Raw genomic sequence first — 16,304 nt, 5'->3', positions numbered from 1 at the left:
ACATAGCCGGGAAGATCGACCGGAAAGTGAATTTGAGTTTTTGTTTGGTTCACAATTTGAATACCGTTATACATGTATATATTTTTAGAGGTACTTCAGTACAAGGATTGGTACATCTTCCATCCCTCTCCATCAGCGTCAAGTTCAAATGTACAAATGTACCATGGGAACCAAAAATGGTGATCTTTTTTCGTTAGATTGATGGAAGCCAAAATGCAGCTTAGCCATTGACGCTTGAAGATGAGATTCTTCAGAATCATGAAAATCAGAGCAAAAAAGGATATCAGATATCACAGTGTTACACTGAGTGATACTATATAATAGATATTATTATGCTCCATGGACATGTATTTATAACATATTTATAGTGACTATTTTTGTATTTATAACAACCCATCACATTATTAGCGACTTGTTGTCCAAAGCAAGACTGTGATGTTATTATCTATTCAATTATAGGCCATACATGTAGCTAGTACAATGGATGAGTGTATTATTATTATCAGAAAATATTAAAAAATAATATTTTGTTGTATGTTATGGTTCTGACATTGGTTTACCCTTGCTGAATCCCTTGCTGTAGAATTGACATGGGAGGGTGGATGAAGGAAACGTTCTCAACCAATCAAAACAAATTAAATTTATTTTGTTTTAAGCATCTATTCATACACCCAATATTGGTGAACATAATTTACAGTCTGTAAGTGTTTAAAACTTTTTTTAAACTAAACTGAGTTTTTACATAGTTGCCTCCCTTCTCATGAAATTAACGTCAAACTTAACTGTATTCAAATATACAATTTTGAGTGCAATTTTTTTCTACCTGTACATTAATTAAAAGAAGTGGATTGAGCTCATTATTTACAATAAAAAATTCAATAGATTATGATTACCCTGAGCAGGGTAGGGTGTGAAAGGTAGTGGGAAACAATGCGAGTGTTTAGGTTAGGGAAGAGGAAAAGGTTTGCAAGTAACTTGTTTGTTGATTCTAGCCTATTGAAAGGTATTGTCCTTAAATATCAAGTTCTATTAAAGTGTAATAAATTGAATGTTCAATATAATGTGCAAAATCATCTTCCATTAGAAGAAACGGGGAATTCTATTACCCAAAATATAAAAAGTTTAGAAGTTTCCGAAAAAGGAAGGAAAGAACTTCGAGGAAATTCCTTCAGTGGAGGACATCAATTTTTTTCACAACTAAATAATATTATTATTGGTCAAAGGAAGGCACTAAAAAATGCAACAAGGCCATCGAAATATTTAGCAAAGGTAATGGGATTTAAAAGCTGAAGACAGTACAAACCATGGATCAAAGAACACCCATGCAAAAGACTTGGAAGTCCCAGAATAGCCCGTCTGGAGGGTATTGGTTACTTAAGTATCAAGCAAAATGTTTCTTGGGACTCAGCAGTCTCCTAGACTGTGGATATTTTTCTGGATCATCCTCCTTATTTTTGTTTCCAGCATCTTCACCTTCTCCTTTTTTCCTGCAGGAAAAGTATAAACATCAATAATATTATTGAGATCTTTCTCTCTCTGACAACATGCATTTTGTTGACCATTTCAGAATTGAGATTTGCCTTCTAGAATTGGCCATGGATGTAGCTGGTTAGAAACCAACTATACACATACAAGGCACAAGGAAAAAAAGACCTCATAGCCAAGAAGGGAAGGTATGCTGAACTGGGGATTATCAAGCTTTAAAGAAGCAGCCTTGCACTCACACAATCATTAGGGAAATTCAAATAATGACAGCTGCAGCAAGGACAAGGCCACAAAACAATATTGATTGTTTAGAAAACTATAGTTCTGCCAGAGCAAAACACATTTTAGCATGAAACTAATTCGCCATACTTGAAATAAAACAAAAAAAAAACAAACAAGAATATGTGGTTCCAGAAAATATCCATACCGGAGGGAATTGGAAATTCCAGGGGGTTGGGGGGGTCAAAGGCCCAGGAAATTCCGGAGGGGAGGTTTGAGGTGAAATTCCCATCCAGATGGAAGGAAATCAATCAACTCACTTCATACGTTAGAGGGTGCCGCTTACCAACTTTCGTGGGACGTTCTGAAGTTTTAAGTAGTTAAACTATGATACTTCTATTAGTGCTGTTGCCAAAGAAGGTTTTCCTTTTTCCTAATAGTGTTTTGGAAGCAACCCAGCACCAAATAAATCTGTGAAATTAAGACGATTTTTGAAAGGAGCCGCCATTACTTATCACCAGTCTCCAAAGAGTAGTAGTCCTCCCTAAAATGGAAAGTCTGAAGAGGTGTGTGGGGGGGGGGGGGGGGGGGGGCCTATATGAAATTCCCTCCATAGTGGGGGTATGGATATTTTCTGGATATTTTCATACAACATGCTGCAGCATGGCATCTTACTTCTTTCCGGTCTTGGGTCTCCCAGCTGTCTTTGGTCTTGACGACTTTGGTCGGCTGCTCTTTGGCCGTGATGGAATTGGTTCATCATAATCCATGGAGTAGTTTATGTGATCATAGCTCAAGTAAACATCAGATATGTCTGTTTCAGCCAGCTGATAATGGAAATAAAACCAGCCATATGAGTTGGCGATACGGGCTGGAAGAGCTTCTATGTGGTGTAACATAATAATAATAATTATTATTAATATTAATATTACAAGAATATCATTATGGAACCATTGTCCTCCTCTGGAAACCCCTCAACAGAAATCTCCACCCTGTGTCAACTAGGGGATGATCTGCCTTTGTTAACATTCCGAAGAGAAAAGTAAGGATCCGAGGAATTATCATTGGACACATCTGTGATGCCACTTAACACCCTGTGGAGCCTTCCAGAATGAGGTGCTACAGTCGACTTCCGATAACTCGAACCTCACGCTAACTCTAACCAAAAATTAATATTTGTCATAATATTTACTGTAATTTTACCCTCGGTGACTCAAGTCTCCCACTAACTCGAAGCAATTTTCGTTTCCCTTGAGGTCATTCTCTCAGTCTCTATTTTTACCCCTGACAACTCAAACCATGTCTGTCAGTACTTGAGAAATCAAAAGAAACAGTGTACTGCAGTCCAAAACATTTAATTTATTTTGAAGCAGCCCTGTAATCTTTGTCCTTTTTTGCATCACACAAAACGAGTCAGTCCAGTTCAGATTTCTTTGGTTTAGGGTACATTATTTTAGCTTCAGTGCCTGTATGTTCACAAAAGGTTACCGCTCAACTCCTTACTCCCGATAACTTGTCAACCTTTTTCAATTTCCCTTGAAGGTTCGAGTTATCGGAAATTGACCGGACGTACTTGTCCAATCTTCATTTCGTTTCAACTCTTTTTGCCTGGAAGACTTAAACCTCCCTCACTTTGCTTCCATGCTTAGGATATCAACTGTACAATACATGAACATGTATTATTTTTACAACACCACCTCCTTGTTCTTATCCTTAGGGTCTGGACTTGGAGATAGCTTCCTCATGTGATTTCCAGTGTATGCAACAAATTTCTAAGAAATGAAAGAAGGTGTCATTACTACCGTAGAAACACTAGTAATTAATTTTTATAATGCAAAAAAACGAAAAAAGGTTACAGAAATTACGAGAGCGATTGTAATACAAACCAACTGCCATTCTCCAATTTCCTCATTCCAAGAAACGTGCTGCTCTATACGTTCCTGTAATAAAATGCCAGCAAGGAATAACAAGATTGTACAATTGAATAAACTGTGGTATGGTGTCCATTGGAATTAATTTTAAGCTCTTAAATTATAAAGTGATTCTCATTTTCCTCTACATTGTATGCTCTAGCAATAATATTGTTCCTAACAATGATGAATAATCAGGCTTGCGAGACAAAGCAAATTATTATTGACAATAGGCAATTTTCACAATAGTGCCATTTGACTACGACAACCAGTATTCAGTTTGTTTTTCTTTCCTTATTTAAATTTTGTATTCCCAGCAGGGTAAAAGTAACAAAAGCTCTAATTAGCACGAGACAAGCAAAACCTGTAGGACCGCGCACCGGTGGCTCAGTTGGTTGAGCATCGGCTGTCATGCGGGAGGTCGCGGGTTCGAACCCTGGCCGGATCAACACTTAGGATCTTAAAATAACTGAGGAGAAAGTGCTGTCTTTGTAATGTCATCTGCAAATTTAATGGTTAGAAGTCTTCTCGGACAAGGACTACAAACCATAGGCCCCATCTTGCAAAAATTAATACCTTCTATGTTCATAAGTTCCCTGTGGGACGTTGAAGAACCCACAGTGACACACTATCAATAAGAGTAGGGGATATAAACCCAGTGTTGTGGCTGTCCTGTTCTCTCCAGCAGAAGTGGCCGGCTTGGCAGTGATGTCTCTAAAAAGGCTTACGGTGTATGAGGCCACCTAAGCAGAAACAGCCATAAGCCAAAAAGGGACTTTGCCGAGTGCTGGAACATGTAGAATGATGTAGAATGATGTAGATTCTGGTACTTGTAGTCAAATGGCATCATCATGCAAATATCCTATTGACCCATACTATCATTGATTTTAACCTGCATTATTTCATGTTCTACAACAGATATGAGAGCAAATCAATTAGTTTGAGCAGCCTTGAAGAGATACGTACAGTCTAAATAAGGAGGATTGCCAGATGCTTACATTCAGAAATACATTGACAGACCTGGAATTCAGGTGGAATGAAGCTGTCAACCAGTAATGTTTCAAACAACAGTTCCTTGCGCAGTTCTCTGATGCTGTCCAGCAGTCCCTCTATCTCCCGTTGATGCTCCTGTTCCTGGTCTGCCATCTAAAGTGAGTCAAAGGTATTAAAAAACTTGCTTCATAAAAAAAAAAACATACAGTGAGTTCTGTAGACAATAATAGTATTTACTGTAATAAATATTAATTTTATAGTAATGATTTTATGACCAGTGGCAAAAACTTTGCTTTTTAAGGAGGCTCGAGAGGGTTTTTAGCTGTGCACGTGCATAACCTACACACACCATAACTAAGAAATACGTGTCAGCTGAATGAATCAAATTTGTATCAAAACTACCACGTGCAACACACCAGAAGTGAAAATACAACGTAAAATTGCGTGAACCGGAAATAAAACCCGTGGGAAAAAATTGCCGTTATCTCAAAATTTTGCTTGGTGACCTATCTTGATTTTTTGCATGCACACATCATTCACGATGGCATTTCAAATAAAGTTTCGGGGAAAGTGATCTAGTACTTAAAGAATTAATGGAGCTTTCCAACAAACAAATAAAAAAGGTACGTCACCGACTTAGATTTTTCAGATAATTTTCAAAAACTGAAATTTAGAGGGCCTTTTATGGACCTGGCGTGTTGCCATGGTAACCGATATGACGTCATAAGTGCCCTTAAAGTATTACCCAACAATAGAGTTGCAAAGATATTTATAGTTTGCCTACACTATGAAATATAATTTATTTCTTTGGTATCTTTCACAAACACTATAGCAACGAAAAACCCTTTCGAACCTCCTTTAAAGCAGTTCTAAGCTTGCCACAATTTTGACAAGAACATCCCACGACTGGCAAAACTATCCACCAACTTTGCTGTATGATGGGTACCCAGCTACAAAAATGTTTGTTAAAAGACTTTGCACTTTTAATGAACAACATGTTGATATAATGTTGGTAAACTGTCGACAAGTTCAAGGAGGTCACTAAGGCCCAGGGACAGATGATCTCCCCAAGATACTCCAAGCATGACTCCCAGATACATACCAGGGGTATACTTTTGCTCAACCCCCCTAACCCTAACCCTAAGCATAACCCCACCACGTGCTTGCTGATTCACCACTCCATTCCCCTTACTAAAAAAATTGATTTACCCAAAAACCTAAAATCATTCTGCAAAGCCCTGATTAGGGCTGTTACAATACTCACAACAAACAAATGCCCAGCCTTTGGAAATGCCAAACAAGGTAACTTCAACTGAAGATATATAAACTTTGTAGAGGTAGCCATTTACACAAGTAACACAGCATGGCATACAAATCCAGTTTTGCTTGATTTACATGCCTTGTTCTCCTTTTCAAAACAAACCTCTGACTTTGCACTCATCAGCATACTCCAGACCTTCTTCAATTTTTTAGTTTTTCCCGCAGCCTCTTCCTGCAGACTGGCATACTTCTCTTCAATATTTATTCTCTCTTGCTGAAATCAATCAATCAATCAATCAATCAATCTGGCAGTTTTCTGAAGATTTTGAAGGTGACAATTTATGGAAATTCAGGAAAATTACATTCCAAACACATTTAAACACTAAAGTTTTTGCTTACAGGTATTTGACAAACAATCTTCAAAATCCAAAGGAAAAAAGTGGATGTTTTACAGTGCGATGCGCCTTACCGTAGCCACCCAACAAACTTTCACATTTGACAACTACCGTACGTGTAATTTTGTCAACTCAAACAACCCATTCATGGGTGTTCAACTTACAACCGTGCGAACTTTGCAAGGAGAGGTGACTGTCAATCAAATTCGCTCACCCTGATTGGCGTATAAGTTTTAAAAAACTTTGTTCGGTGGCCACAGTAAGGCGCGTTGCACTGTATTTTCAAATAAGAAACAGATAACATTCAGCTTCCTCAAACATGAATAAAATCGCCACACCTCCTTTTCCTCTATGAGTTTTTGCAGTTGTCGTTCCCTTTCCTGTCTTTCAGAAAGTTCTTTAGCAGATTGCTCCAAGAGTAGTTCCTGCTCTTTCGCTTTTTCCAGCTAGAACAAGAAAGGGTAAGTGTCAATGGTGGTGTTGAAGACAAGGCAAGCTTTGCCCATTTGCAAAATGAGACAATAATTATGAAAGCTGCAATTAAAACAAACCAAGTTCACTCCTCCAACAATTATCTTGCTTTCCACGGCTTTTAGCTTCTCCTGAAGCTTCATGTGCTCTTGCCTGGAAGAAAGATTATTTGCCATCATTGAAGCAAAGTTACATTTTAATCATTTAATACTCGAACTTGTCTCGACTACAAACAGCAACTACCACAGTAGGGAAGGTTGATGTGGTAAGCACTTGTTTTCCATTTAAGCAATAGAGGATGTTTTCCGTGTTTAAACACGAGGGGGAGTTGGGAGAATTAGAGACAGTTATGGAACCCCTCAACTGCATCTCGGGTTTGCATAACTGTCTCGAATTCTGCCAACTCCCCTGCGTGTTTAGATGAGGCTACGCAAACACAGAAAAAAGTCCTCTATCGCTTTTATAAAATATTTCTCAAAGATAATTCTGACAAATGAAGGAAAATGTTGGGGGTTCTTTACTTCTTGATCAAAACAGATTTTCTTGACACACGCTCATATTTCCTACGAGCCAATCAAAACGTACTTCTGACAACACATAACCAATCAAAATTCGTCTGATGCCACAGCTGTTTCCATACTCTCATCTATTGACCAATGAGAATGTGCGTACTATCCTTATTGTTTAATTTTATAAAGATATACAATGTATCCCACTTGAATTTCTAAACTCTGCATCATTTGTGGGTTGCATGTGTCAGTTATCTACCACTAAATTATCCTCAAACAGATGATTCTCTAGGTACTCCTAGATATGTCCAGAAAAGCCCCTATTAGAATAAGATGCACGTGGATTTAAATAAATGTCAGGAAGTGTCCCCTTGCGCTTCACCTCTACTTCAACATCACTCATGTCTCGGCATACACACACTTACATGTACCGGTAACGTCACAAAGTGTTCCCTCAATGGTTGTCCTCAAGTAAGGATATACAGCTGCATTTACTAAACAACGAAACACTGAAACAGGGAAATGAACCACCAAAACACCAGGTATGACTGCAACATACATGTTGGTTAGTATTCAATGTATGGTGGGGTCATACATGGTGTTTTGGTGTTTTGTTTCACTGTTTCCGTGTTTCACTGTTTCGTGGTTTAGCAATGCCCATGGTTACCCTACACAAAAAAAAACTGTGTTCTAACCTTTACCCTTGCCTTATTCTTGGATATCGGTAGCAAATGCTAAGACTAAAAGGGTCCCTTTGTGTTGGGTGTCAAATTTGGGCGTACATGTACATGTTAGTATTAGTAATTACTGACTTTCTGGACACAGGTGGGTACTCCTGTCCCATTTTCAAATCATTTTCTTTAAGCTGATATCCATGGTTTTAAGTCTCCTGTTGCACTATAACTGCTTGAAATTTAAAAAAATTCTAGGTTGTTCCAGTTTCAAAAGCCGGGCAACTTAAAACCCATAAATTTGGTTGCCCATTGGGAAACCCCCTACAAATAATTGCACGCCATGTTGAGATTGCATGGCATTGAAGCTTGAATATCCCATAGTTCTAAGTGTGCTCCTGTGGTTTTTTTTGTCGAAGTCTGAGTTTTTGTGGAAGTTTCGGCATTTTCATAATGGAGTCTTCGATCTCCATTGCTAGTTAAATGTGAATTTTCCTACCTGACAATTTTCTGTAAAAGCCAAAACATGGGAAAATGCAGAACTGGGCCAAATTAATCATTATTATTGTTAACTTCACTCTACTATCAGAAATTGACAACAGAAAACCATCAAATGAGTTGGGTGCTGCTTATACAATGCATTTTCTGTTTTTGGATGGATTGTCCGTTGTTTTTTCTTTGGGCAACCAAGCTTTTTATTTTGCCAAAAACTAGTTGCCCAGTAAGATTTCTGGTCGTCTGGGATGTCCGCACGACTGCTAATCTCGAGCACCATACTATGCTATGTAATCTTGAGATAATTTTTTAAATACAGTAAGTTAAGATAATTACTATTATTATTATCATCAACATCTTCATAGTTATTGTTTATTACTATATTAATTTGATTACAACAAGTTTCCTTGACCTTATCCAGCCTAGCCTTGGCAAACAAGCTTGTCAATACAACCTTGTTATTCTCAGCTCAAGATACTACTGCATGGCATTAGAACGCTTACTCAGATTCTCTAATGTCTTGTTCTCGTTTCTCCAACTCGGAAGCAGCCTTGTCTCTCTCTTCTTCTGCTATGTCTGTTTTCTGTTGCAATGTCTCCCTTTCGGCTGCAATCTTGGCTCTTAGTTCAGCAACTTTCTCAGGTGGAAGAGCATGCAAGCCTGGCATAATCAATCACAAATTGAGGTTGTCATTTAACACAACATAGTATTGCTGAAGTACGATGTAACGGGTGAAGACAAATAAAAATGTAGGCCGTACAACAGCAGTCCCAAGTCTGGGGCAGATCCTGAGTGGTTCAGTCGCACCCCTTAAGGGGGGTCAGGCTCTAAACTACCAAACCGTTGAGCACTATGTACCCCTTCAAATAGAAATTTTCTTGAGGTTCTTAAACTCCACAGTCATCTTTATTTGCCAAGTGTATTCTTATTTAACATTTCTTTGTCTGGTTCGACTAACGACCATATTAATTTTGGCCATATGTGACCAAAACAGAAAATGTCTAAAAACTCAGCGAGTTAACTGTTTTTAACAAATATTCAATGAAGCAGTATTAGAACATTCTAACACAAAAACTGAAGCATGGAAAACTATGTCATAAGTCCCTCCTTTGATTCACTTTTCAATATATTAGATCCATTTTTTGCCCAAATAGAAATTCCATGCTACAGTTTACAAAAAATGATGGGAAGGTTCCCATCCGGTGAAAACACCACCTCTTCCTTTCGTTTCCTGAGAGTTTTTACATGTTTTTCACTGAAATGCATGGCAGAGGACTGGGACTTAAGTTGCTCATGCACCTTCTGATTGAATTGATGGCAGATTTCCATTGATAAAGTTACTTCAAAGAATCATCCATGCAACCTTTTTGTAGGGCTTTTGATTAAAAAGCTTCCTTAGCAACCACTGCCTTTCTGTTACTGTAACAGTAGTTAAGTACCACCCCCCTTAAACTGAACTTAAAACAATATGCTGGACAAAACAACTTAGAAGTGGACAAGCATTGCTTTCTTAAAGTGCCCAATTAACCCCAAAATATTTTTTTCTCTAAAATGAATCTTTGCACCTGTTCAAAACGCATTGCGGACTTTCTTTCATTTTTCTAACAAATCCTGCCATTTTATAAGCTTCGAAAGTTGCGAAAATCCAAGCATCTTTTGTTCACGACCGAGTCAGAAGGGGAATGGGTCTATTCCTGATTTGACGTCACAATCTACTTTACATGCATGTTTACAAGGAGTTAATGCAATGTAAATCAGTATGTGACGTCAAATCAGGAATACACCCACTCCCCTTCTGACTCGGTCGTGAACAAAAGACGCTAGTTGGATTTTCGCAACTTTTGAAGCCTATAAATTGGCGGGATTTGTTAGAAAAAGGAAAAAATGGCCGCAATGCGTCTCGAACAGGTGCAAAAATTCATTTTAGCGAAAACAATATTTTGGGGTTAGGGGCAATACTCAAGTGTGTATTTGAAATGGCTCGAAAGAGGTGACTTTAAAGAAAGATGTTAAGCTACAATCACTCCTCTTAGTGTTGGTAAGCAGGTTTCTGTGGGCTTTATTGGTGGACTCCATTCTATCTTCTAAATGTATACCACCCCTCTCCCTGATTAAATACTTAATTTGGCCCTCTGACAACAAGTTCAAGTAACAGGTCATCATCATCATCATCATCATTCCAAAAGCCAAAAAAGCTAAATGTCATGGCATTCGATTAAACATGATAGTATTGATCATGTGTTCTTAGACCACCATTGACCCTGTGAAGCAGCAGTTTACAGACTGAGACATCATTATCACTGACAGTACTCACTCTTCCTTCTGTGCTTCTTTTTTCTCTTCACTGTTACTCCTTCTTCTACAACCTCTTCCTCTGATTCACTTTCGTCGGGTCCACTTCCCTCACCCTCTGTTTTGGAAAAACATGAACCACATCGACAAGAAAAAAATCATGCTTCCTATCCATAAAAACCTACTTAATCCATTCACTCTTCGGGCACCACAGGATGCCCCTAATTGACAAGGAAAATCTTCTGGCATTAAACTGAGTAAAATCTGATAAGTCTCACTCCACTCCCAGAAGTAAATGGGTTCATGGAAGGGATTTAACTCTACAAATATCTTCTTGCCTTCCTGCCCTTTTCATAAATATGTAAACTCTGACAGTTCAATGTTGAACGTTTAACTGATGGTTAACTTTTGACTTCTCCCAATCATGTTTGAGGTGACAGCTGGGAGACATTATATTAACCGGCTGAGGTAAACAAATGTGAGAATGATATAAACACATGAGAAATGAAATGATGGTAGAACCAACTGGGATCTCGGAAAAAATCCGAGCCCCAGATGGGATTCGAACCCACGACCCTCCGTGATCTACATGTAGCCGGATGCTCTAACCACTGAGCTACTGGAGACTCTATGGCGAGCAAGGGTGAAATGTGGGTATTGACTCGAGCTGCATCACGCAGCTACAGAGTCAAATGACTGACAGCATAGCTCATAACTGCATCGTGCAGTCACCTTAAAGCATATCTGAGATGCGGCCAACCAACCACCCAAGTGAGCGAATGTGAGAATGATATAAACACTAGATCACGGAGGGTCGTGGGTTCGAATCCCATCTGGGGCTCGGATTTTTTTCGAGATCCCAGTTGGTTCTACCATCATTTCATTTCTCATGTGTTTATATCATTCTCACATTCGCTCACTTGGGTGGTTGGTTGGCCGCATCTCAGATATGCTTTAAGGTGACTGCGCGATGCAGTTATGAGCTATGCTGTCAGTCATTTGACTCTGTAGCTGCGTGATGCAGCTTGAGTCAATACCCACATTTCACCCTTGCTTGCCATAGAGTCTCCAGTAGCTCAGTGGTTAGAGCATCCGATTAGATCACGGAGGGTCGTGGGTTCGAATCCCATCTGGGGCTCGGATTTTTTCCGAGATCCCAGTTGGTTCTACCATCATTTCATTTCTCATGAGGTAAACAAAGTGGATCAAAATCTGCATACAGTATTCAGACACTGGATATGACCCATAAACCTGTCCTGCTACGGTGATTTACAGGTCAGGGTAAAAGAACGTCATTCATCTGTTCAGCCATCTTTAGAGGGTGAAATATCACTTATACTTGTAATTCCGAGCTTACACTGTATAGTACCAGTATTTGAAGACCAAACGAGCAATATTGAAAAAAGTTGGCAGTCTAGATCCTTGAAACTCAATTATCACCTTTCAAAGATGGAGACATAAAAAATTTTGATTTTCACTCCACAAGGATCCAGGATCAAGGATAGAGGATCCAGAATTGAGAATGAAATAGCCATGGAATATTAAAAAATTCAAACTTGTGCAAACATGAAGTACCCGTATCTTCCAAGGGAGAACAAGAATATAACCATCCAAATTAAAAATTACAGTGAATTTCATTTTTATACTTAATAATTCCCTAGTAAGCTCGGGGAACACTAAGATTACTTGATTTACCTTCAGCCAACTGTGCCCTGAGTTTCTCAATCTCCTTCTGAAATTCTCTCAACAAAGCATCTTTAGGATCTTCATTAATCTTGGCATTGTTCTTTATGTTCTTTGCACGGTTTGCATACCTAAAAAATACAAGCATTTACATTAAATTTAAATTATACAAATTAAACATCAAAACTTACCATCCCTCAGACATTCTTCAATAATTAAAAATAAAAAGATGAAAATAGTTTTCACATACATTAGTTCAAATTTCATATTAACAATGCACTGGGCAACAACCATAAAAGTTGGTTAAGTCTAGAAGATCACTCAATTACATGTAGATTCATGCCAGTTTTGAAAAGTGTCAAAACGACTATTCATCTAACTTTTCAAGTGTCTTGATCTTGAACATTATATGATGTATCGAGAAATAAACACAATAACTGTTACTAAAGAGTCTCTCCCACTTTACTCCTGACCATTAGCGAACATAAACAATATTACAATAAATAATAATTATTAATCACCAAAAAAACCTGACCTTAGCGTACTTATTGATTCATCAAAGTTGTAATCAGCTGGACCAATGTTTGCAATCTGAAGATAAAAAATGAATTTCTTTCAATTAACCCACTGACTCCAGGGAGTGAGACTTAACAGATTTTACTCTGTCTACCGCCAGATGATTAATTTTTACTCGTCAATAATTGGGGTTGTCCTCGTTCATAAGGGCGCGAATCTCGCCAGTGTTACTGAGTCCAGTATCTCGTCTGAGGGTGTCTAATGGTACGTAACTGTAAGTGGTTGCTGGTCTCTCCCTGCTGTGAGTACCATGCTTTGGTTCCCAGAGGTTGAGATTTGATGCAACCAGCTCAGGGTGGCAGACACACTGGCCAGGAAATAGGGAAGCAATAATCAGGGTATTTTTCAATAAACCACTAATTTATTTACAAAAGCTGGATGACAGAGGAGGTGACCAGAGTGAAGTTTGAAATGTGTCCATTCGATTGAAAGATTAGCAAACTTGCTGGTCTCATGAAAAATGACAAATTAATATTAGAAAATAGAATTTTGCCACTGACAGTAAAAAGGTATGTGTGACATGGAACACTTGGTGCTGGATAGTGAACATAGATTGCATAAACATAATATTAAATATTGATCTTTTTATAGTCAATACCGAGTGATTCAAGCAGACTAACCATGACTGTCTTAGAGTTTCCACCTAAAGAATCTTGAAGTAGTCTTGTAAGTTTGGAGTTCCTGTATGGTATGTGCGTGCTTTTGCCATCCACCAATGCAGAGATGACATTCCCAAGGGTTGAGAGGGACAAGTTAATTTTGGTTGCCTCCTTCAGTCTTTGGCCAGTAGCACCTGTTTTCGCTTGTCTTTCTGACCCCTGTGCATTATGGAAAAAACCAATAATTGAAACAAGAAATCAAACTTTTGCAGAAACTAATAGTATCTTTATTTATTTTGCACATACATGAACAGTTCTGTTTATTAAAGTAACAATTAACAGTTCTTTGATACTTGATTTTCAATTTTTGAAAACTTCAAGGATCGAGGTTTCCAAAGGAATGAGGCCTTTAAAAGATTACTGTAATGTTATTGAGGCCTTTTGAGAAGATTTCAAGCTTTACTTTTAGTTTTAACATGATAGTTAATCTTTCACAGGTCTACAGTGGAAACACCTTCACCATTTCATTGCTGTTCTTGCCCACATTGAAAGTAAACTTGTTTCAATGGCTTTAGACAAGGTAACATCTATAGGACTGGTGTCACATTTAAGAGGAGAGGGATAAAAACAAACAAACAGAAAAGGACATTACTAAACAACGAAACAGCAAAACAGCGAAAAGAAGCAACAAAACACCATGTACGACCCCACCATACGTTGAATACTAACCGACAAAGATTGGATTTGAGATTAAGCATCGTTTTAGGCCTAATAACTTATTGCTCCTAATCTCAGTCTTAATCTGAATCCTACTCTTAATCTCAATGAATTAGGAGCAATAACGTTTTAGGCCTAATTAGGCCTAAAACGATATTTAATCTCAAATCCAAACTTTGTCGGTTCGTATTCAGTGTATGGTGGGGTCATACATGATGTTTTAGTGTTTCGTTTGGCTGTTTCGGTGTTTTGCTGTTTCATGGTTTAGTAACATGCACCAGAAAATATGCATTATGAGATAGCTGCAGGAATAAAGAGAGCAATGTACTTTGTTACTCACTATGACTTGTGTTCTAAAGAGAATAAACCCGTTTATCACAATTACAGTTAAATTTTACTGACTAATGCCAAAATTTAAGCTCTTTGATCTCAAAATTTCTGATGATCATCCTCGTACAATGTACCAGTAAACCTCGTACTGTCTCAAATCTTGATCCTTCATATGAATCCACAATCTTGTTATCACAATTTAAGCATCAAGGAGAACTAACTTTCAAGCCAAGAATGTCAACTTGCATCATATTGCACTTTAGGATGTCCATTCCTCTAATTATGAATCCTCAAAATCTCAAATTTTAACTTACAGCTAAATCAACCAAATGAAGTTTTCCCATTCTGACGTGATGCTGTCCATCAGGACCTTTTTCACTACACTCCACAGTGATTGAGAAAATGGCATGTGAACGTGACGATCTCTCATTCATGTTTGTTGAACCAACAGAACCTGTCATGAAAGAAAAAGAAACAAAGTTTAATCAAGTGTTTAGTCTTCAGACACTGGAGCACTAATTGGGGACACCGTAACCTGAAATCAACAAATCAATGCAAATCAAATCAAATGTCCTCTTTTTGAGGAGAGGGAGAAACCAGGGTACCCAGAGAAAAACCTCTCAGAGCAGTCAGTAGAGAACCAACAAACTCAACCCACATTTGATGCCAAGTCTGGGAATCCAACCAGGGGAAGCTTAATAAGCTTATGCTGTGCTCTGTTAAAAAAATTGCCCATAGGAGTCAGATTGAGTGAACTAAAGACTGCACAAAATATCCTGACAAAGGCAGCAATTCCATGTACAAGATGGGAGATGCAGTGGATGAGCATTGCCCCAGCCAGACTCCTCACTTCAGCCACAGCAAATTGATGTGATCTGTCAGTAGCTCTAGGGTGGTATAAGCTCTCATCATTTTTACCACACTGGTTATATATAAAAGAAGACTCACGATTTTTGTTTCCAAGTGTCATTGTCTTGTCTAAATCATCAGCATTGTTCATAACATATGACGACAAATCCTTCACATAAACACCAACATCAGGTCGCTCTTTTACCTGCAATGGTACGACAAAGTCAGTAATCAACCAGAAATCTCCAGCACAAATTTATTCCATCTTTTTCAAAGAAATTAGTCATTGGCGATACAACTTCTTCACTGGCCCAGAGATCTGCAGCCTCAAAACATACTTGAGACCTCCAGGAAATTAATTTTCCCCCTTAAAGATTGACTGAGGTTGGTGAACAACAAGCTCTCATTTTTGGTTACTGCTCCTTCACCATATCCTGCTACAACAGTACCACTGAACTACAACGGTGAAAGAGAACTGATTTCCACAACCAGACCAGACCAGACCAGACCGCTGGATCACTGGCCTTGGGGAATAAAATTTGAAAAAATTAGAACTTTCCCAGCCTGACTTTGAATACAATATTTATTGTTTATTATTAATACTTCGGGGGTGTTTACATGAGACTGGGACGAACTCAGACTGGCGTGAGTTCGTATTGGCCTACACACATTCCTTTTTATGCGTTTATATGAGACCTGCCTGACAATTAACTCAGATTGGTCTGACTTCGTCTCAGTTGCTGGACTGAGACGAGAAATTCTCACACCGCGTAAATCATTACAAATCTCAGACCAGGTCCAGAAATTTCAAGCCTGTATGCTTTTGGGTCAGCCATATAATATTATTTAT

The 16,304-nt window shown here is 38.4% G+C and overlaps 1 protein-coding gene across 1 annotated transcript in view; it reads right to left on the bottom strand.

The window, feature by feature from the left end:
- Positions 1 to 621: 621 nt before the first annotated feature.
- The window catches only part of LOC137999833 (kinesin-like protein KIF3A), an 18,445-nt gene continuing 2,762 nt past the window's right edge, over positions 622 to 16,304 (bottom strand). The window contains exons 5-19 of the mRNA XM_068845770.1: positions 15,554 to 15,659; positions 14,920 to 15,059; positions 13,580 to 13,777; positions 12,919 to 12,974; positions 12,396 to 12,514; positions 10,723 to 10,818; positions 8,912 to 9,068; positions 6,814 to 6,886; positions 6,601 to 6,708; positions 6,031 to 6,141; positions 4,635 to 4,760; positions 3,591 to 3,644; positions 3,402 to 3,476; positions 2,380 to 2,531; positions 622 to 1,487 (exon numbers count right to left, since the gene is read on the bottom strand). Coding sequence (XP_068701871.1) covers positions 1,382 to 1,487; positions 2,380 to 2,531; positions 3,402 to 3,476; positions 3,591 to 3,644; positions 4,635 to 4,760; positions 6,031 to 6,141; positions 6,601 to 6,708; positions 6,814 to 6,886; positions 8,912 to 9,068; positions 10,723 to 10,818; positions 12,396 to 12,514; positions 12,919 to 12,974; positions 13,580 to 13,777; positions 14,920 to 15,059; positions 15,554 to 15,659 — 1,677 coding nt within the window. The 3' untranslated portion in view covers positions 622 to 1,381. The remainder of the gene's footprint in view (positions 1,488 to 2,379; positions 2,532 to 3,401; positions 3,477 to 3,590; positions 3,645 to 4,634; positions 4,761 to 6,030; positions 6,142 to 6,600; positions 6,709 to 6,813; positions 6,887 to 8,911; positions 9,069 to 10,722; positions 10,819 to 12,395; positions 12,515 to 12,918; positions 12,975 to 13,579; positions 13,778 to 14,919; positions 15,060 to 15,553; positions 15,660 to 16,304) is intronic.

Source organism: Montipora foliosa, chromosome 4 (assembly GCF_036669935.1).
Source record: "Montipora foliosa isolate CH-2021 chromosome 4, ASM3666993v2, whole genome shotgun sequence".
NCBI lineage: Eukaryota > Metazoa > Cnidaria > Anthozoa > Scleractinia > Acroporidae > Montipora > Montipora foliosa.
Note: the sequence above shows the minus strand (reverse complement) of the source record. Positions and strands in the feature narration are given on the sequence as shown.